General features: G+C 32.2%; 1 protein-coding gene across 5 annotated transcripts in view; it reads left to right on the top strand.

Moving 5' to 3' along the window:
• dac (dachshund) overlaps nt 1–23,282 on the top strand; it is a 159,037-nt gene that overhangs the window by 24,291 nt on the left and 111,464 nt on the right. For 3 of the 5 annotated variants that reach the window (XM_035094881.1, XM_035094880.1, XM_035094879.1), the window contains exon 2: nt 4,479–4,541. The exons of the other annotated variants lie outside the window; for them this stretch is intronic. In XM_035094881.1, the coding sequence (XP_034950772.1) occupies nt 4,479–4,541 (63 nt within the window). The remainder of the gene's footprint in view (nt 1–4,478; nt 4,542–23,282) is intronic. 5 annotated transcript variants of the gene reach the window in all.

Here is a 23,282-nt window from a genome sequence, read left to right as displayed (position 1 = left end):
TTTGTATATGAATAATTAAAATAAAATAAAAACAATGGAATAATGATTTAAATGTTGAATGTGATTATCAGTTGACTTTAAAGTATAATTATCAATATTTCTGGAGCATGACATGAAAAAATAAAAAAAAATTCAATGCTTCAAACAATAAAAAATAATTGCAGTAAAAATGATAGAATCAAGTAGAACAAACAGACCAATAGATGGACATATTGTTCAAATTATTGAAGAGCAAAGATTGAATGCAACAATTTTTTTAATCTTTGAGTTAAGATCTGATTAAATGAAAAAATCCTGAACTCCGTTAATATAACTTGATTTAAAGAAAAAATGGTCACATGAAAAAATCAGTAGTTATTCCATCATTCAAAATAAAAGACACTATTTGAAAGTCTCATAAGCTTGGATATTCATTCGAAAAGATGGTGCTACCGATAATACAGTAGCATTGAAAAAGATCTCCATTCTTCTCTCTTTCACATAAATAATACTTAATGCATATAAACTCTCGACCTCGGTGTAAATCTTCCAGGGATGATGTTGAATTGGTGAATATAGTCACAGTAAGTGCGGGGTATTATAACACTTAGTTCGGTTACCCGTCATCTTTTCCACCAGGTAGCTTGTCTTCTTGTTGTACATCCATATGAGATAGATACGATTTGGGCGTAATCCGTCAAAGAAGTCTTTCAACGTTCAACCAAAAATGTTTTATCTGAGATCTCCATTAAAGTTTAGTTAACGCCCTCTTAGCTTCAACGTTACCATTGTCTCTCTCTCTTTTTTCCCCTCTCTCTCTTTCTCTCATGAATCAAAGCAGATGTAGCAGTTTTTAGAAAGAAAAATCTTTAGCTTCTAGCATTCGCAACTCTTTGATCGACTTGCATCTTCAAAGCCTCTTCGTCTAGCTTTGGTGATGATGTCAGTAACTCGATACGCCCTTCTCAACCCCTCGAGCGTGAAAGTTGTTGAGATTTTGAGGATTTTTCTCCCTTACTTTACTTTCCATCTTCCCTTGGATTTCACGCACCCGTGAAGATTCATCCTTGCATTCTTCTAGGGGTTTATAAAGTGTCGAAAGAAACACCTTATACGTTGCAATCCAAAAAAAAAAAAATTTCATTTGAATTCAAGAAGATTTGATGATTTTATTTAACAGCTAATTAATAATTAATAGGTAAAGATTTTTGTATTAATATGTAGTAGAGTTTGTTTTACAAATTTTATTTATGAATTAATTATCACAGAATAAATTTAAAAATCCTTTTACTTTTCACTTAAACCATAGCTCTTGCACGAGAATCGAGAACTATAATTAAAACCTTTTCAAGCTCGCAATCACTCCCTTGTATAAGATTACGTGAGCGTTCAATTTTGCTGTTCATACTAGCATGTGAGTTCGCGTCTTCCTTTCTCATTCACTCTAATGTCAGTTACAACCCTTCGCTACACTCTTCTTAGATATATAAGCTACCCCTATTCGATATACATCCCTCACTCTTGTTCTCTATACCCATTTCTGCCAGAGCCTATCGAGTTACTCCGACATAATTTTGTTAATTATAATTTTGTAGTATGATTCCATCTCATCACTTTCTCCTTCATGCCTTCCTATATGTCTTCTCCATTATCTGCATATTATTTGTTCTTTGATGATGCTGGAGAAAACATTAAAATCGGTAGTGAAAATTCATTATGTCTCTCAAGGACATGCTATTAACATTTTTCATGATAATTATCATTACAGAGTAATTTTCAGTTTAAGAAAAATATCACATTTGCACCACACGAAAAAAAAATTATTTATTTATATTTAATTTTATGTCCACTATTTTAAATTAATAAAAAAAAACGTTCCTCTTTTGTTTTATTTTTACATTTTTTTTTTGTAATGTTAATGATGTTTAATTTTGATTAAAATTATTTGAAAAATAATTAGGAGAATTGATGGATTAATAAAAAATGAAATAATTAGTGATTATTGAGTAGAATGATGAATATAAGCTTAATAAAAATATCTAATGAAATTTTAATAACATTTCAAATAATTTAGTATATTATTGTGTTAATAAAGATGACATTTCGCGCAGGTAATTTACATGGATATTTATGCTGTGGCATAACCCAGGAGGGTTAGATGTTTCTTCGTTTTCGCTGGGGAAGACAATCCTTGTGGATTCGTATCGCTAATCCTCCCGCGTGCCAGGGGGTTGTTTTAATTGAAATCTTACTCGGTTATTCGTGCACAAGCTTCTCTCCTTCTCATTTTCCATCTTTAGACTATCATCTCTCCTTCTTGTCGATGCACTCGAGGGGTCGTCTGTCGAACGTTAACGAGAACACGTTACCGAGTTACCAAGTTTGTCGAGTCTCAACTGAAAATCCACCCTCCTTACTTCCTACTCTCCGCACTTTGTCCTGTGTGTGAAGCTATAGTTGTAGTGATTTACAGAAGGCTTGTGGAAGAGAGATGAGTATACACTGTTGGGAAATTTCTTCAAGCATAAGGTATATATGAGGTGTAGAAATTATTCAAACGTAACTTTCAAGTGGTTTAGCTGCATGAAAAGCTGAATATTTGTTGGAATTCTTGCATAAGTTGTTCAGATGAGGAGATCAGAGTCTGAAAGTGGCAAATGTTCTTAAGAGAAAACGACAAAAGTTGGGGTAGTTATTGGATGAGATTGTGAAATAAGTTGGAATGTCAACTCAGAGACTACTTAAAGTGCGTTGATGAGTTGGATAAAGAGAATAAAGGAGAGTGAAAGAGGAAGAATAGCAGATAGAATGAGAAAAACTTTTAATTCGTTCATTTCAAGCTCAAAGAGTTACCCCGAATGGAGCTTATTAAAATTTATATACTGTCTTTGCTCTTACATTTTCATACCACGAAATTTTGATCTCGTTTCCTCGAGTAATCTCGCGCTCTTTTGCTCGCAAAATGTTCAGCTGAAGAAGAGAAAAAGAGACGTTTTTATACTCTTCGATATAAAATATTAAATAAAAAAAGGAAAATCTCTTCGTTCACCCCGAGAAATTACACTTTCGTGCTTTTAATCCTGTTCAACAATACCCCTAGACGTGTTTGCCACAGGCGAAAGGGTTGTGTTCTTCTTTCTCGTGCTAATATTTTTTGAAGGGATGAAATCTAATTTTTTAAAGCCACCCCTTCCTGGTATTATGGAAGAATAAGAGTGTGAAAGAAAAAATATTCGAGATACATAAGAATGTCTCAAGGGTTATATATCTTTCTACTCTTATTGAAGATAATAAAAATGCCATCTAAAATATGCATCCCTTAATAAAACTGTCCAATTAGTGGCGAATGGAATTAAGTATTTAAAAGGTGCCAGGCTGAATTTGTCGTTTTCGTGGCTTAAAATAATATTACAACCCTTTTCTCAGGAAAAATTTCATTCTCACTAGAATATTATAAGCTCTTCAATACTTAAACATTTTTTTAATTGATTTCTTGATGGTTATTAATTTTTTACAATATTAAAAAAAAAAAAAAAAACCCGGAATATTTTACAAATAAATTTTATTGATTGTAAAAAAAAAAAAAATTAAATATTGGACTGGCTAGAAAATGTATGAAAGGGATGCATTGGAAATCTGTGCGTAATTAACCGAAGGAATTTCGAGTGCAGGGGATGATTCGCAAGGTTCAGGTGTGGGGAAGCGTCAAAGAGGGCTAAGAGTTGATTAAAATCGTGGCAACAACCGCTTTAAATAAAAGTATTATGCCAGGGAAATTTTATTTACTTATTTTTCCTTTATTATTTTCTCGTTCATATTTACACTATAAATTCGACAGTGTATTGTTCTTTTTAGCTGACGATTAAAAATATTTTAGAGCCAATTATTTGAAACTCTTAAATAGTTTGAAGGCAATAAATAATTTACATATTTTTTTAAACGATAGTACTTGGTAATTTATATTAAGGAAAAACATGAAAAATTGAGACATCATTGAAAAAAGAAGGTGAAATAAAATAAATGGATAATTATGAAAAATGAATGTTGGCATTTAAAAATATATGGTTTAATTACGTGAATTCGTGCGAGGATAACTGCAGATCCGGCGCAATGCGTTCTTGTCGGTGGTGAGGGAATTTATGTGACTAATACAAACCGGCTGGGGGTCTTAATATCCAAGACAGTGAGGATAAAAGGCGGTGAGTTTAAAAAGCGCAATATCATGGAATACATAAATGCGTGATGAGGAAACCATTTGAATGAAAAGAAGATAAATTTTGTCGAGCAACTTGTTTTCAGTTGGCAGCAAACAGCATACAAAAAATTATCCATAAGACTCTCGTGTTTACGTGCAACCAATTTAGCTTTCACTTGCTATTTTATTCTACAGTGTATTTAACAGTATTACACCATTTATGCTATTTCAACGTCTCTATATAATATTCTAATTAGAATTACTCATAAATCTTGTTTCATTTTTTTTCTTCTTTTTGTTACAGGTATGCATCACAACCAACTTACATTTTTCCTTTCGCTGCAAACAAAATTTCATCCACTTATTGGTATGTCATTATATATCTATATTCTTATCTCCAACATGCTCACGGGAAAATAATTTAAACTTTAAATACAATAATAAAATTCATAGGTAATATAATTATTCCTTTTTTTATTGTTTTCAATACTTGAGATGTATTTTTATATCTCCACTAGTAATTATACATTCGAGTATTTTCTGTAAAAAAATTTATCGACGAGAAAAAAGGTGAAAGGAAATGATGGAGATTTATAATGAAATAATGCGAACATGTAGAATAATTAATATTCAATACATTCACGTGTTTTTTTTTTCTTCTTATTACATTCATTTAATGACAAATAATTGAAATGAAAGTTTTGATGAAATAAAATTTTTAATAATGACAAATATTGTAATACAAAAAAGGTTAATTAATAAATTATTTTCTCGTGAGGATGTTGATAGTATATGTCGTGTAAATATTTTTAGTAGAGCCATTTAATAACGAAATGAATGCACTGTCGAGTGCATGCAGGAAGTAGTCAATCAGGTAATCTGATATGACTGCGGCGAAATTTGAAGCGTGCGTTACGTATATATACATACAAATGTATGCGAATAATAAGCTTATATATCTTAGAATATACAACAAACGAAAGTTGCAAGACATGGAGATAGGGAGTATAGATGAAGTGTAGAGTCTGAGTTGTTCAGCATTATGACAAACTCCACCCTTATATTATTCTCAAGCATGCTACTTTCGATGGATGCTCACTCGATACGATATGATACGACGTCAAACTCTGGGGATCGAGATAAAAGAAACGAGTGGGTAGGACGTGACGAGACAATGGATCACTAGTCCACTAGCTATAATACAATCGCATCAGCATCTCACCGCGTATTGTTTGCTGCGCGCTTTGATATCGGGGCCAACGTCGCGCACTGATCAACCCTGGAATCGGCTCGATCGAAACCAAGATCATACGCCCCCGTATTTTCTCATTTTTTCTCATCCGCTTCGACCAAAAGGGTGGTACGATTTCCTTGTATATGCCACGTTCCACTTTATCTTTTACCCACACCGTGTGATCTCCCTCGTATAACTCTTCATAACCATAATTAAGCAATTATTTTTATTCCTTCATATATGAAGGATAATTTGTATTTTATCTGAAAACGCATTTCATTTATTCCTTCATGAACTGGTTAATACTTACTCGAGTCAGGATATAAATTAGTCTTTTTTATCATCAGTAATAAATTTTCCTCTTAATTTATATTAATTAATAGGACTTTTATCAGATGTATTCATTATTTCATGAATGATAATTATGATGGAAAAAAAATTCATGTCCGGTTTCCATTGTAATAGGGAAAGACTGCAATAGTTTTTTTAAATTTTTTTCAGATCATTCGTTGATTCCTGGAGTTGAGAATATTAAGGGAAAATGACAGCTTGTAAACTGTTATTCTCAATTTACTTGTTTTCTTTTTTTGTCGAGAATTAATTTTTTTTTTGTCGGAAATTATTTACTAGAATATTTAAAGCAGGTGATTATTTGAATTTTGATCTAAATATTTCATTTCTGCAAACAAATTTTGCAATAGATTCTCTTTCACTTAGTGAAAGAGTCCAAGGATAGATTTGAAAAAAATTTATTTCATATCTCATCATAAAAATTCCATGAGTGTTTTTAAATGAAAAAATTAATTTATTCAAATTAAAAATTCCAATCTTATTGAATTATTTAATGCAATAAAAATTAATTGTTGGTATTTTTGTTGGAATTTTGGGTTAGAAAAGAGTTAAAAATATTAGCGAATTGTAAATACTTTTAGCCCAAAAAAATTTGCCTGTTAATCATGAGGGATTAGTTGGCAAAAAAAATGTACAAACAGATGGCAAAGCATGTGCGTAAAAAGGTTTAGAGGAAGTGTAATGTAAAGACACTGCATCATATCACTTACACATAGTTAAATTACAAGAGCGGAAAAGCAGGATAAGGAGTCAATGAAGAGAGAGGAAAGGACTTGGTGAGTCTGTGATATTAAACTGTGATAAATTAGACGTGTTAGCACATAAATAACCGTGATGTGGGCGGACCCGCGGGCTAGATTTCGTGCTGACACAGAAATGTACCGACGTTACAATTAAAATCGTATTATTGCCATCGGGGGTTGCTACTGTAAACCAGCTTGTACTGCCAACATGACTCTTGTAATACAATTCAAATGCATTTCTTCGTGAGGGAATAAGTGCGTGACTTACTTATCATGATGCATAAACAAGTCTTTATTTGATACGTTAATTATTCTTTATTTTTTCCTGTGCGTGTGAGAATTGTTTTATTCCATATTAATCTTACATTTTTTCTCTAATGTTTGATACATTGTCGTAAAATTGTCAAAAGACTCTCTTTATAATTTTTTTATTTAACAATACTTATTCAGCATTTATGTTTAATGATTGTCAATTATTTTCTCATCACAGAATTACTTTTCCATGCTGTTTTTGTTTCAATTAATTATTAATAACATAAAATCAATAAAACTTCATTAGTGAAGAGAAATAATATTTTCTTTATAATAAAAATTTATTTTAGATTAAATGAATAATGAGATTGATGTTCAGACGATTTTTAGAATATTTTTTATTGTTTTTAAATAGTTTTGGGACAGTTCTATGGAATTTTGTGGCTCCAAAATTGAATAACTGATCGATTAAAATTTTTTTCTCTGAAAATGAAATAAAGAGAAGTAATAAAACTCTGGAAAAAAAATATTCAACAATAAAAATTAATTATTTTTATAAAGATACCTAAAATAATCATGAAATCGAAAATTTAAATAGATTTTCAGTTAATTAAAGAAAATAATTAAATCACTTTTCGATCAACGAGGAATTCCGTCAATTTTCCACTATTCAAATTCGACCGAATGCCACGGATTCAGATTAATGGATCGAAGCCAGGTCGCAGCCTTAAGCTTCTCTTGTTTTACTTTACGCGCGAGCGGTTCACAAAACGTTCACCGTTTACGTATCTCTTTCTCAAGATGTAAGAGTCAAAAATTACTTGTAGGTATAGATACTTAAATAGAATAGTAAGAGAAAGAGATACTAACTGATACCAACAATCATGGTATGAGGCAAACGAAGATTAAACGATAGAATTCCAGTTACCCCTCGATCCGTGATTCAAGAGAGCCCCTGGATCCAAGACAAACAAATTAGTACAATTAGAATCCTTCAAAGAAAATTGATAAATTCCTTTGCAACAATTTCTCGATTCATTTCACTTTCTTCGCTTCTTTCCGGCTTCTGTCTTACATTCGAAAACCCGTGGATCTCAGTAGAATAAATGAGATTGAAATTAGCGGAAAATTAAGAGCTCTTTTTATTTGGTATTAAGAATTTCGAGAATTCATGACTAATAATTGGTTCAATTTTACTTCTTAATAATCTTCATAATTAATTGTCTTACTTTATTAAATTTTTTCCTCAACATTCAGACTCCAAATAAAAAAAAAAAAAAATGCTAAAACTTTTATTACTTAATTGAATGAATTTATTTCTACTGTGATACTTTTTTTACTAGACTTTTTTTCTGTCCTAAAAAAATGCTATTATAATGATAAGTGTTAGAAATTTTAATTATAATTAAATGCAATTAACTTGCTAATCAGAATTTTCATAAACTCTATTATCTCATAAAACAGTTGAATTTCTATTGTTATACTTTAGCAGTTAATTTTAAACATTTGTACTATTTTTTGTACTGTCTATTAGCTCTTTCATGGTAGCTTCACATTGTACTCCAGAGGTCATGTCCCATGTTAATAATCTTAATTGTCACGCAATAATACCCACTCATAAATGCGTCTACGTGCACGAGAAAACATTAAGTACACATCTAAGCTATAATTATCGCAAATGAAAATTCCGTCAGGAAATGGTAATTTATCATTGAAAGAATGGAGCTTTAAAGGTTCTGAAAGTTAGTTACATAATAAGAATATAGAGGGAGGTCATGAATTAAGATGAGTAGATTTGAAAGAAGAGTTATAGTGGAGGAAGAGAGAAATGTAACCAAAGTAGTAGAATTAAAGAGACCAAGTCAACACACAGAGAGAAGTAAATTCTTGGCACGCGCCTAAGAATCATCCCCTTTTGCTTATTTCTCTCTCCCTATTTCTCGCTTCTGAGCGACCTTTATTGCATATCCTTGCTCCCTAGTGATCCCAAGAAGCATTAAGAGCTCCTAGATTTATTTATAACTACATTTATGCGCATGCCACGTAACCCCTTTGCTTCAAAATTATTGCGTTTACTCTTGAAGACGTATACTGAGGGCAGCCTCCACGTCCCAGAAAGATCTTTTCTCCCACGAGACTTGTCTCCTCATTCCTCTTAGATTCCTGTTAAATTTTTATCCCACTTGCAAATTAATTCAGACTCACTCGTCTTGGAGAAATTCTCAGTCTCGAATTTTAGTTAGTTGTCGTGCATAGTTGGCGAATCATGGGGGCGACATAATCCTGAAGGAAGTTTCTGGGGTGCAGAACGCGAAGCACGGGGGATGTTGATGTTGATATACATTGCTGGTTAAATGAACGTCTCTCTCCCTTGAAGCCTCACCTCTTGGGTGCCACACGGCAACGTACAATCACCCTGAGGCACACTTCTCTCTCATTCTTGTCGACTTTGCTCCGTATGTGCTCCGTATACCTTGCGAGAATTATTTCGGCTCTGCATCAAGTCTCAGAATGCAAACTCCCATAAGGAATCTCATTTAAATAATATAACAACGATACACGTCTTAACCTTTTATATCGTGTACTTTTTTTTTGTTTATTTTATATCATTCAAAATTATTTCATAATTTCTTTTCAAAATAACTGAGCCCAAAAATCAACTTCTAATCATTTAATACTATTCTGAATTGTCAAAAAAAAAGTAGTTAATTAATCAGACCCATACATGATCATACTTTATTGCTGCTTGAGATGTTTTAAAATTTAAATAAAAAATTAGGTTGTAATCATATTATTTAAAAATCCAATCATTATTTAAATTCATCAGAATCAGAATAAATAAAGGAAAAACTTTATTACCATCACTAATGAGCTTTAAAAAAAAATTTTACATTAATAATTTTAATGATAAAATCTACTCTTGATTAAATCAATTATTAGTAATAAATGTAAACATTAAATTTCATATCATACTTTACTATTTGTTGAAACAATAATTACTTTAATGATTGAAGTAATATTGCTCATTGAAACATTATAATTGAAATGTTTTAATAATTAAAATCAATAAATGAATGAATTTTAATCAGCATTCGGGGAATGAGCAGAAAGGGTTCCAGTGACTGTTTCACAAATGCTCTAATATAAAGGGTAAGATCGTGTAATATTCGTTGTTTCGAAAATAGCCTCGTTGGCATCGTTCAGTTACTACTAAGACATTGTAGTTCTCATGGTCTTCTGTATAGTAATCCTCGACCTCCACCGTATCGGCATTAATTCTCTTTTCCTCTCTCTTCGCTTCTGCAACCGTCTACCGTCGGCTTTTAACCGGAACAGACGCACCCTGTAATAGGCAAGTTGGAATCCAATCTGCAAGTTTGCAAATTCAATTCAGCCAGCGAGAGTCTTACGAGAAGAGCGCGGAACGAGCGCCTTTAGCTATCGTCGGCAAGAACAGACTTCCACCCTCTGGGATGTATACAACAACGACTTAGTTCCTTTTCCCCACATCGGACACCGATCTATACACTAAAATGTCAGATATACAACTCCCTTAGTTGTTGTCCTAAGTGGGGGTTCATTTAATTTCAGGAGCTACCAATCATCAAAGACCAACAGCTTCTTGATGGTTTCTATCTTGTTATCAAACGTTTTTACCAACAAAAAATATCCAACATTTGATACTGATTCAATTTTAGCTAAGTTTTACTATTGTTCATTCTATTTAAATTCAAATATTAATCCTGGAATTTTTATTTCAATTTTTAAAATTTATTTCTATTAAATTATCACCTTGACTTTATTGCAAAGTAGTATAAAAAAATTTTAATCAGTCATGATTATTTTTTTCTGAATAATTTTTTTCTCTTTTTCTTGGTATAATAGCAACGTAAACTTTTTTCATTTATCACTAAAGTTTATATTAAAAGATTACAGACATGTCTGGACACATAGCAATTTGATTTAGTTTTCACCAGACATTTTTTACTTTGTTCTCTCCCTCGACTGTCCAACTTTGTAATGCGTTTTATTTATTCATAAAGACAAATACTCATTCACCAGAGCTAAATGTCCATTCTGGTCCTTTTATGAGTATTTTACAGACAGAAGAAAGGAAGCGAGATGAGGGTGTTGAGTAGTCATTCCCCTTTTCAGTGTTCACCATCACCATCGGACGAATGGACAGACTCACTTAGTTCTTGATGCTCTTTCTACTCTGTACCAACTAGACCGCGCCTTCTTGGCTTCTCTAAAACTCTAAAGTGTAATGCCACAATCCCTTTGATGGGGTTTCTGTAAATGGAACTTTAGCATAAAGGTTCCTCCAGCAGTTGAGACTTGTACTGACAGTCAAGTCGCAGTCTTTCAAACGTTTGATATAACTTGGGTATTTTTAATTTCTCTGGATTATGTGCGGTTCTTTCTTTGCTATTTTTCTCTCCCATTTACATCTTACCAAAAGAGATGCAATCATATTTCTAAACCAGTCTTCATTGCTTCTGTACTTCTTGATCTCAACATTCCCCTTGTAATTCTCTTCTTCAAAGACTATTTGCTGGCCGACTCATTGCTACTATCATCCCCTGTGCTGATGATGAGAAAATTAAAAAATAGGGATTCTTCAAAGATGATCATGTTGTTTTATTTAAATATTTTTTTCATATTCACAGCAATCATCACATCTGTTTATTAATTTTTTTTTTTAATTAATTAGCACCAACTAGTCTCTGCAATAAATATTTCTTTTACTCCAACAATATTATTTAGAAAAAAATTAAAGTGAACATTGATTTATTTTTTTGGATTAATTGAGGTTAAAAAATTTTTTGTATTGATGTTTTGATATAAATGAGTCGAGTTTTATAGAATAGAGAACCACTGGAATATTCCCAGTGTAGCAGCCTTTCATCAAGACTTCATTAGGTCGTGGTAAATGTATTATGACTTCTGATTGAGTGGAGCCGCAATAAAGTGCCATCCAGCTTTGTACCCAGTGGCTTTCACCCCCCTCTGCTACATCACTCACGATTGAGTTCGGTTCTCTGGTCTACTCATCAGAGTTTTCATGGCTGGGTACCCTCGCTAAATGCGCAGGTTTTCTCTCTGTCAAGTTAATAATAGGAGCGACCAATCGCATGTCCCTTTTCCGTAACTCACCTGCTATATTCATATTATAACCATTACATAGTCATGTCCACTGTCAGTATCACTAGATCATATGAAACTCCCAACTACTGGACCAACCCCCGCGAAAATGCGAGACTATACGCGGGCAAAGATTCATAATTGTGTTACACATCGAATTCAGTTACAGTATGGCGAGTCTGATGCATAAAATGACATGAGTAACTTGGTTATAGTTTCACTTCACAAAGCGAGTTGATATCGCGACCCGCGAACCCTGTATTTGCTTTTACTACTACTAGTAGTTACTTATCTTTTTTTAAATTAATTAAGCTTTTTTGTTAATTTACTTATTTTTATTTTATTATCTTGTTTTAGTTAGTGCAAATTTTTTATTCATTTTTTTTTATTTCACTTCTCAATTCAATTGTTTTTTTCAACATAAAACAAACAAAAAATTACTACTAGTTCTTCACAATAATTACGATTAATGACTTTATTTAATTAATTTAAAAAGCTTGGTGAAACATTTTTTTATAGGAAATTTTTTATCTACAAACTCTAGAGAAATTATTTTAAAAAAATGGTTAGTGTCGTAAATAATAAATCAAATTTTTATGTTTATATTAAATTAACAAAAAAATACATTATAAAGGTATAAGGAAAAATTCCTTTTAATATTGAAATTAAAAATTAAAAACAGATAAGAGGGTCTTAATATCCCTGATATACATGTAGTTCACTTTGACCATAAAAAAATACACTAAGCAATCCTTTAATCACTTCTGAGAAAGGAGTTTAAGCGAAAGGTGTGTCACTTTTCTGTGATGTACTTGATGTTTAGTAATTTTCAACGGACGGTGGTAGAGAGTATGTAATGTATATAAAAGGGTCTTGCTTACAAGAGTTGCAGGACGCTTATTATTTTAACGAACGAACGAGTATAAGGTTGCGGAGGAGGATGGCGGCGTGTTAGACACGATATTAATATAAGCGCTAAACGCGGCGTGAGAAATGGTCAGGTGTGGCGATGGGGAACGTGGGTCGCGATCCAACACCAACCCTGGTCGTTACATCAACTTCTACAACCCCATCTAACACTTTATTTTGTCGCCAAACCCCTCATACAATCCTCTCCTGGCACTCGATGTATTTCCAAGGACTTTATAAAAAGACCTTGAGGGAAAGCGACTATTTCGTGGAGGTTGAGAGAGTGAATTCAACATTTTTGAGTTGCTTGTATAAGAGTTTGATTGGTCAACCCTCATTCTAGTGCTCTGCATTGCTTAATAGAGTTATTTCTCTGTCACTGGCGCGCGCAGGATACCTTTGAAAATTAATTAAAATTGTTGGCATCGATTAATCAACGTTATTCTTCATGCTTCTGACTGTTCGTGACCACGTTTAATAAATTATTAATCATCAAATACTTTTCTGAATAATGTATATTTCATATTTTACTGTTTTATTAAATTTTAATAAATGAATTAATTATCATTACCTACTTCTTTGCTTATTTGATATTTTTTTCCATCTTTACACAGCAGTAAAAAATATGCTAAATAATTTTACTTTGTAATTTTTATCCAAACATCTTCGATAGCTTCCGGTAATTTTGTTGGATATTTCTCTCACCCTTGCTAACAGATAAGATGAAGAAGTAGCGCAGTATTCTTGGTAAATACTTCCTTTTTTCACGAGACATTGACGACGAGGGGAACACAGTGAAAGAGGAAAAAAATACAAGGGAAATAAAGATAGAAAAAAAAAAGCTGGATTGGAGTTCTGATTTCATTAGACTTCGTGTTATGCGATTAATTAAGTCGCGAACTCGAGGAAAAATAAGAAACACCGAGATTTCTCTCGCGATGAATTGGAGAGAGGGCAAAAATTAACTCGAGACATTCCAAAGTGCTTTTCTTGGATAGCGTTAAGAAGAAAATAAGATATTTACTAAGTAGAGGAAGGAGAGGGGAGGTAAAAATAAATTGTAAATTTTTTGGGGCGATACTGCTTTTTAAGGTTGCAAATACTTGATATTTAAATAAGAAAAAAATTAATTTGGAATTTAGCGCAATGGTCTCTTTTTATTTCTTCTTTTTTTATTAGATCAATGTGCTATTGATAAGTCAGCTTAGACATGATAGAAAATATATGACCCGTATCATTTTATCACCTGTACAATTCTCATTGTTTTTTTTATCAGTTCTATTTTATATTATTGACATTAACATTTTTATTTCTTTTAATAAAATAAAATAACTCCTTTTAAATCAATATTTAAGATAAAGTAAATCATTTAAAAACAAGTAGTTAATAAAATTAATACTAAATAGAATAAATAATTGACTTAAATTAATTTTAGACTTACAAGAGAATTAAAATCTTGAAAATTAATCTGATGGGAATTTTTTTCATAAGTAATAATTTTTTTTTTTTCTCAATGTAAACAAAACGAAATCTTGTTCTGCCACCCACAAAAAGTCTATTTATCTATTAAAAGAAAGACAGAATCCACATGATCTACAATAATTCCATGTTATACATGAGACTACGTCGTTTTAATTTCACTTTATCTTAGCTCGATATATGTGAGTAAAGGGACTCGTTGTGGACACGTTCCAGACAAGACAGACGCACCATTTGAACTATATACTAGCTTAAACGCAGCTGCGCATATCTCTTGATGGCGACATCGATGAGCATATACTCTCGAGACAGACGGGTATCATATACACTATGCTATCCTACAGGATATCATTTTTATCGTATTCAAAGTCCCAGATGTTCTTATAGCACATAAATGGAAGCCAATTGACTTGATCTCATTCTTGGTGATCATGAGAAACAGAGTTAGAGTACTTGAAGATATTAAGCAGGAATTTTTAATGATAACAAAATAATATTCAAATAGAAATGTTATTTTATTTGACACTAATAAGGGGAAAGAGAGGTAAGGGAGGATAAAATATTAGCAAAAGTGGGTGAGTCAAACGTTAATTTCGAAAGTATCACGATAAACTGAGTCATTCTTTGGGAACACCATGAGTGTAATTTTTATGTTAGCATGTGAGTGTTCATAACCGCAGAAATTAAATGGTTGACCAGTCACTTTGATTCAAGAATGAATATGACTATCATGTTGGTCTTAAATCTGACCCGTCGATTAATATCTTTTAATAGACTGGAAATATAAATAAATGAGTAAGATATTAAAAAAAAAAAAAGATTGAGGAAATAAATAAAATTGATTTGAAAGATTACGATGTATAAAGTAAGTTATTACATTAACTAACCGACAAGACATGAGTCCGATAAATTTTTATTATCGTTTGAATTACGATAAAATTAATGAAACGAACATGAGATACCTTGTAAAAGCATAATCACGCAACGAATGTTTTACTTTTCTTTCCTTGGCTAAAGTCAAAATAAATTAAATTAACAAATACGATTATAGTGAGATGGTTATTATTTTTTTTTCTAAAACATAAACAAAGGATACACGCACTTGATTTTGATTATTAATAAAGAGAAAAAAAAAATAGTGAGACGTTTACAGAAATGTGCATGTATTAAAGCTCACAGTGTTTTCCTCGTCATGAGTTTCGTTTGCACGCGTGTTTAAATGTCAGAATAAGAATGACATTTTAGTCGACATTGCATGCGTGTTTTTTGTTTTCTTTACTTATTTTATTTTTTTTTTTTTTACTTTTTGCAACCATTGCTGCATAATCGCACCTGCTATTTTGTTCAGACGAGGGTAGGAAGTAACAGTAAAACAACACGTTATAGTTTAACTCAGGAAGGAGTAGCGGTGAAGTGGGCAAGAGGTAACAGGAGAAGGAGGATGGTAAAAGATCGATAAACTTACCTGAAACGTCTTGAAACATCACAATAACATTGTAAAGTGTCTATTATTCATTTTTATGTGTTTTGTATACACATTTAAATATTGACGATCTATGCACGTAAGTGGATAGTTTATATATTAAAAGTTGATTTGCCAAGATTTGAATGAATGTATATTTTGTTGTGATGATAATGATGATGATAATAATGGAGTTAATTACTGAATCTATTGATGACAGTTTGACAATTTAACAAAGGGCCGATGAGTGAAACAGGGGAATTATCCCCCTTAAAAGCTTGACGTTGACACGCGCCGTTTTCATTCGACGAGAATTTATATTTATTATTACTCTCATTGAAAACCAAGTGGGAAATTCGTATGCACTAGTAACCAAATGAGAATGAGAGGGATAGAAAATTGTGACAAAATGAGCTGTCAAAAAGCTTACTGCGAAAATTTGTGTAAAATTCTCCTCTATACCTCCTTCCTCTTATATTTTTCTGTCTCTTCGTTTCTCTGACTAACTGACAAGCTAAATAATAAGCTATTTTATATACAGTAATCAAATTTCATTGACTTTCTGTCGTGTTTTTACCTCATTTTTTCCTGAAAAATCAATCAGAATAAATTTTGTGACAAGTGTTATAGAATAAATTATTTTTTTCAATTTTTACATCAACTTTAAACATCTAATGATTTTTTAAAACTCTAATTAATTTCAATGAATATTAATGCATTGAAAATAAATAATAAATTTTTTTTATTTTAATAATTAATTATTGATAAAAAAATTTATTTTACTTAGTGAAGATATCACACCTCAAGATAAATTTAATTAAACTTCATTTCTCAGAAATGATCATCTTGAATCGCTGTAATTAATGTAAACCTAGTGTAGTAATTTTAGAATAAACTTAAAGTTAAATTTTTGCAGTGTAAGCAGAAGACTGCAGAGCGGAATTAATAGTAAGATGAGGAAAATAGAGTTCAAAGCTGAGTAAACAGTAATTCTCAGGTGGTCTAACAACCGGTTCTTATCTCATTGAGCGATGAATCTCAAGTTAACTAACAGTGGCCACCTTGGCACCCAAGTTAATTAATTGAAAGGGTCTGAGGACTGTAGAGAACTGACACAAGGTGAGAGATTGTAGAAGGGATGGTCAACTCTAGCTAATCATAGACCGCGGGATTCTAGCGTCCCCTTGGCACCCGACTCCACGATGAGTTCGCGTTCGATGTCTGTACTCAGAACCTCTGTTGCAAGGGTGTCTGATTGTAATTACTTTACTCAAGTGCTGTGATTAAAGTTCTCGGATAGCCAGTGTCCGCCAGCGACACACCATGTCCACTTCCGTCTCATCCTCTTCTGATATGCTTTGTGTCATTTCTCATCTCCCTTTGCTTCATCATATCACACTCCTACTCGATCCACGTAATCGAGGGCTCACTTTCATTTCTTTTGTCGCCCCTATACATTTTATGAGAAATAGGACACTGGCGCCACTGTTTCATGACATTGTAAACAAGCTAGGGAATTTTCTAATTCTATCACTGAAATTTAAATACATCTATTGATGTGATGATACTTTAATGAGTATCAAAAATTCCCAATTGACGTTTTTATGTTGATCTTACGGAATTTATTGATAAATTAATTTTTAAATTTATTATTTTTTAATTACTGATAAGCATTGGTAATAATTGAATTAAATTATATTTTTTTTTAAAGTGTTGAACTCAATTTACATTAATAACATCGATTGGTGGTGATAATAAGACACATCCATTTGTAATCCTCTTATCTGGATACTATAAAACCATTTGATAAAAATAAATTTAAATTTATTTCATCTCCTTTAATATCATTTCATTACTCACTTATTATCAGCAGTAAATTAATTAAACTCATCTGGTAAATTTTTTATATAACAAATAAAAAATTAGACTTTAAATTTAAAATTGAAATTCTTCCTAGAATTATTATTCAAGAGTAAAATCATTCATTTAATTTTAATAATAAATTTATATTGATACACTATTAAGTTGGAATAAATATAAAGGAATAAAATGATGAGTCTTTGTTACACGGAGCGTAATTAGAGTGATTCGTCACGATTAAGAGAATAAAAGGGAGAATGGAAAAGAATACATATATGGCCTGAAGCAAAGGTTGGATGGGAGACAAGTCGAGGCGATAAAGTCGTCGCGGTTATTATTATCACGATGACGAAGAAAGAAGAGAGGAATAAATAAGAAAGAACCTGAGGTAATTTAAATCCCATCGAGAAGTGGAGGCTCCTCAGAATGTACGATCGGATTACCCCGCGAGCTAACGCGAGAGCGTGTATTTGCATAAGTCAGCTTGTCAGTCAGTCTTGATGGCAACGCGTGACCCTTCCTGGCTTCATCTTGTCCTTGTCTTCATATGAATCCTTTCATATCTTTCTCTCAACTTACATCTGCCCTATGACCAAGCACAGAATTGACTTTGCTTCGTAGTCTTGCTGGCTTCTTCATGGCCAAATCATTGCTGACCTTGACTTGTTTCTTGTTCAGTCTCTTGATGTTTTATTATTAAAAGAAATATCTACTTTAGAGATTTACTTCCGGTGTAAAACAAACGTGGGACGAATCACGATGATCTATCATACTTTTGGCTGGATTATCTATCAGGTCATGCCGGTCTCGAAGGGTGCATAAAGCTTAGACTCACGCAACGACGATTACACTGGCCACGAGTGAATTACGTAAAGGCGGAACGTCTAGAGATTACGATATTTTCTGATTGGAGTGCCTCTGTCACGTGAGAGGGTTGTTGCTTTCAACTCAAATATATCAACACGCTACTCATAAAAAAAGTTTATTTGTTTCAATTCTTTATTTTATTTCATTGCTGTTTACATTTTTTAAAATTTCATTCTAGAGTTATCGATTAACATTCTTCATTAGAAATTTTTTATCTACATTCTAAAATATTTATTTATTCAACAAAGTAATTTACCATGTAATTATTTTGTGTTAATTATCGTCATAATCAGAATTAATATAATGTGAGAGTTTATTGTTAATTTTTTTCTTTTAGTTAATCTTAATTCCCAAGTAATATTGAACATATATGTATATTTTTTTTAGAAGAGTCATAATTCTTTAGATGTTCATTTGCAAATGAACCTTCAAAATACAATATAATTATTGATTTTATACGGCTCATAATTGAGGTTCGTAAAAAATGCCGTCAGAGAGTCTTTATTAAAGTCAATCGGTCAATTGAGTAATTTTTGCAAATTACATACATAAGGTAGAGAAGGAAAGTTTGTGAAAAAAAAAATTTCAACGATTTCTCTGACTATAGCTTGACAGATGAAAAGTTAATATACGAGGATTCCTTCTGCGACACCGGCAGTTTTCCTTATAATGTTTGAACATGGAATGGACAACATATGTAATGGCTGTCCAAGCAAGTGACTGATTGCGTTGTGTGACTTGAGGGGGAAAGACTGGAATATTTACCAAGCCATCTGGACGATTGCCCGAACAAGACTCAATCATGTCTTACCTCTCATCTCAATTTCTCTTTAAACATTTTCCGTTTTTTTTCCCTTTGATATCAGAACAAACACTCGTAGAAACGCCTTCGTAGAAAATATCTTGGCTTCAGCATCAGTTTGTTAAGGAAAGAGTCATCAGATTTATCAACGGACTTAGAGACTTATATACTCATTGGCTTTATGGTCTCAAGTGATACCAAGTCAAGTCAATTTCATCCCTCTAAACGTTTTCGACCGGGTACTTAGACGTAAGTGTGAAGTTGGAATTGCCAGGGAGGGTGTGAACTAAAGGGAGATGAACGCGAAATATGAGGCCAATAACAAAAATCATAAACACTCGGACCGTTGATTAAGCTGTAGGGTCCTCTTGGTCGTATCTGAGAATCCTCACGACTCCCATTTCTCGTAATACTCCTATAAGATCTTTTAGATCATGGTATGTGTACATTCATACTCGTCTGTGTGAAATAAGTATCCACAGCCGGCTCACGTTTATACTCGTTCAATTGCCAGACGTCGAATAGCATATAATTCCACCTTTTATATATATATGGGAATCAAGTATAACTTTCTTCAACCGCTAAAAAATTTTATATAATGAAAAATATTTTATTTCAGGATCTTTTAATAAATTATTCGCTGATTTTAATTATTAATTAATTCAATGTAAGATTTATCTTCTTAACCTTTCATTATTTTTAAAAACTTTGTTTTATTTATTGTTCACATTTAAATCTTTGATTGTAATAATTATTTAATCACAATATTTAATTTTTTAATGACATTTTTTATTTACATAAACGAAGATTGTTTATTTATTAATTGCAAAATAATTTTTTTTTATTTTATAAAATTTTTTCTGATCAATTTAGAATTATTATTAAAAATAAGTGGGCAATAAAAAAGAGCCTATTTGCATTTCCCTCTGTTTCTATCTTTGCTTTGCTCCTTGTAATTATACTTGAAGTAGATTACAAGCTCACACGAACGTGAGAAACGTATACAATGACCAGAGTCGGTCAAGTTAACTCGAGAAGTTTTCATTCAAACATACACTTGAGGAAAAGGGATAAAAATGAAGTAAGAACAATGCGGAAACAACGCATGACTTTGTCACGAGTTGAAAGTAAAAAGAAAAAAAAAAATAATTCTATTGCTATAGCTTAGAGGGTAAAAACAAGGTAAACGAAGAGTATTTGAGTATCCATGCATCGTTAAGTGCGTTAAATAATTTTTAAAGAGTATATACAGAGAGAAAAGACGCTGGGTGGCAAAATGTATTCTCGCGTGCTCGTTAAACCCGCCGTAACGTAACGAAGATAGGAATAGAAAAATATATGGAACATAAGGTGGTTATTAGACAAGAGTTTATCCTCAGTTTGAACTTTCAATGCTACACTTAGACCTAGAATGAGAAATTCCAAATAGATGTACAAGACATTACATTACACTGATTACATTAACGATGGTAAATATTAAAAATAGATAAATTATTCATTAAGGGAACGATTAATTTAGACTCATTATTTATAGTTATCATATTGTTTACCGGATCAGCTTGTTTAGAAAATTATAGCTTTCCTGCTTTTACTTATTGTAATCACTAAAGTACTATTCAATTAATACTGTTGAATATATATGCATTCAGATCTATAGATCTAAAATTTCGATGACTTTAAGTTTTAAAAGAAAGAATAAATTTTAATAAATAACAAAAATTTCTTATAAATAGTAAAAATTATTTTAAACAAAATAATCTATTTATTTAACTCTAATACTTTGAGATACAGCCTTTCAAAATTAAATTTACTAAATATTTTAGGCTGTACAGCATTAAAAAAATATATTTTTTATTATTAAAAATTTTTTTTAGGAAGGAAATAATTTTAGTCGATTCAGATTCAATCGTCGAATGTCTCTAAAACAAAATATACAAGTCAAGGCCTTGATTACTCAAAGCAAAAGTATAAGTAACAAAGCAAGATCACACACACACACAACACGCCTGGGAGCGTGATATCTCAACTGTTTCCGTTTAAATAGTGCTCACTGCAATTCACAACTTCAAGAGTTCGTCTTCTTCTCAAAACAACACGTGTTCTCATGGCTCGCAGGTGTCAACTCTCCCGCACTTCCGGATGAGATTTGTTTTATTGCTCGTTTCTTTAAAAGTAACAGAGCGAGTCTTGCACGCACGCGTTGATGATTCTCAAGTGGGTGGTATAGTAGTCAGAACAGACGAAGGTGTAATATAATAAGAAAAATACAAAGAAAGAATTAAAGACTTGGCGCATTTGTACGTTGATGTTTTCCCGTGCTATGCTGATGGTGTGCATTGGTAGGAGAATAAGAAAAAGAAACTGATCACGGTGGCACTAACGAGCGACATACACTCACACGTCTGCTCCGGACAAACAAATTGCACTTGTTACAAATAATTAATTGTTCTTACGTGCTGAAGGAAAATACTATTCAATCTTATCTTACGATGCAGTAGAAAAGAGAGACATAAAAGAAGTTTCATTATTTTTTCAAGACCATCTTGATTATTTATTCACTCTTTAGAGTCTTTTAGAAGTCATTGCAAATTTTTTTTCCCCTAATTTAACAAAAATATAACTGACAAATAATAAAAAACAATGAGGAAAGTTCTGAGAAGTCATATATTTCGCATTAAGCTAGAAAAAAGGTGGTTAGTTAGGAAGCTGAAGGAAGTGGTGGTGGTGATATTTGATTGCTGATCTATCTTTTACGATTCATAACTCAAACGCGATGAGTGCGACTGCCAGATAAAGTTGTAAAGGATCATGGTAAGAGAGGAAAAGATGAAGAGTGAAGCTGCAAAAAGGGTCGTCCAAGTCCCAAGCGTAAACCGTTTATTTATATATGTCCTACACAATGTTCTTTCTCCCCATGGAATTTATTTATTACGCAGCATGTACTCTCTCTCTGACTCAACGAATGTATGTACTCATGTACCAAGAGTCAATGTTTCATGCCTTCAGGCAGCAGATGTGATCTTCGTCATAATTCCTATCGATTTTATTGCCACCTGTCGATATTGTAGATAAGTTGAATGATGATTTAGCTCAATTGTTGGATGTAAATAATAAGGATATATATTTTTTGATTATTTATTTACTTGATGATATTTATTCTTTTAAATACAAATCACTGTGCAATACTACTGTCATTATGCAATGAAATGCAGTTATCTAGCCAATGGATCCGCATCCTCTCTGTTGAACGGGATTGATTTGAGTTGGCAAGAGTACCCATCAATGATTCAACGTAACTGCTCAACTACATCTCGTTCTCTGTTTGTCATCGTACCTCTCTCACACGTTAACTACCGTCCACTTAGTGCTAATAATTATTTTCATTGGGCCCTCGCTATCGCGACCAAGGGAGAACTCGAGTGTATGAACAGTGTAGAGTAGCTTCGTTTGCTCCCCTAATGTGCAAACGGCCGCCACAACTTCCTGCATACGAACGGATATAAAAATAGAGCTTAAACCAACGACAAAGTTAACAAGAGACCCATTCATGTACTCGATAGTCCAATGTATGATCATTCTAACTCATGATCTACTTTTTTATTCGGGATTATTGTTGCTAAAATTACCTCTTATTCAATCATTCATTCATTTAATCATCCTCAACAATGACAAACATTTTTTTATTTCAACAATTCATTAAAGATCTTAAAAATTTTTTAAATAATTTGTATCATAAGATTTTTATTTCAATTGTCATTACATTTATTGTTAAAAAAAAATTGGCAAGATTTTAAAGCATGTTGGTTTCTCGTTTTTATTATAATCCTGAAGAATAATAAAAAAAATAAAAGATAAATAAAACCAGAGATTCATCCTATCAATTTTAATTAATAAAATGAGTATCAGAAAGCAATACAAGTATCTCAGTGCTCGTAAATTTCCCGCTGACCCCTATTGTGGTCATAATTCTCGCTGGATCCAGCTGACCACTAAGAAAGACTACG

The sequence above is a fragment of the Chelonus insularis genome, unplaced genomic scaffold (assembly GCF_013357705.1).
Source record: "Chelonus insularis isolate UGA/USDA-ARS -01 unplaced genomic scaffold, ASM1335770v1 scaffold_714_pilon, whole genome shotgun sequence".
NCBI lineage: Eukaryota > Metazoa > Arthropoda > Insecta > Hymenoptera > Braconidae > Chelonus > Chelonus insularis.
Note: the sequence above shows the minus strand (reverse complement) of the source record. Positions and strands in the feature narration are given on the sequence as shown.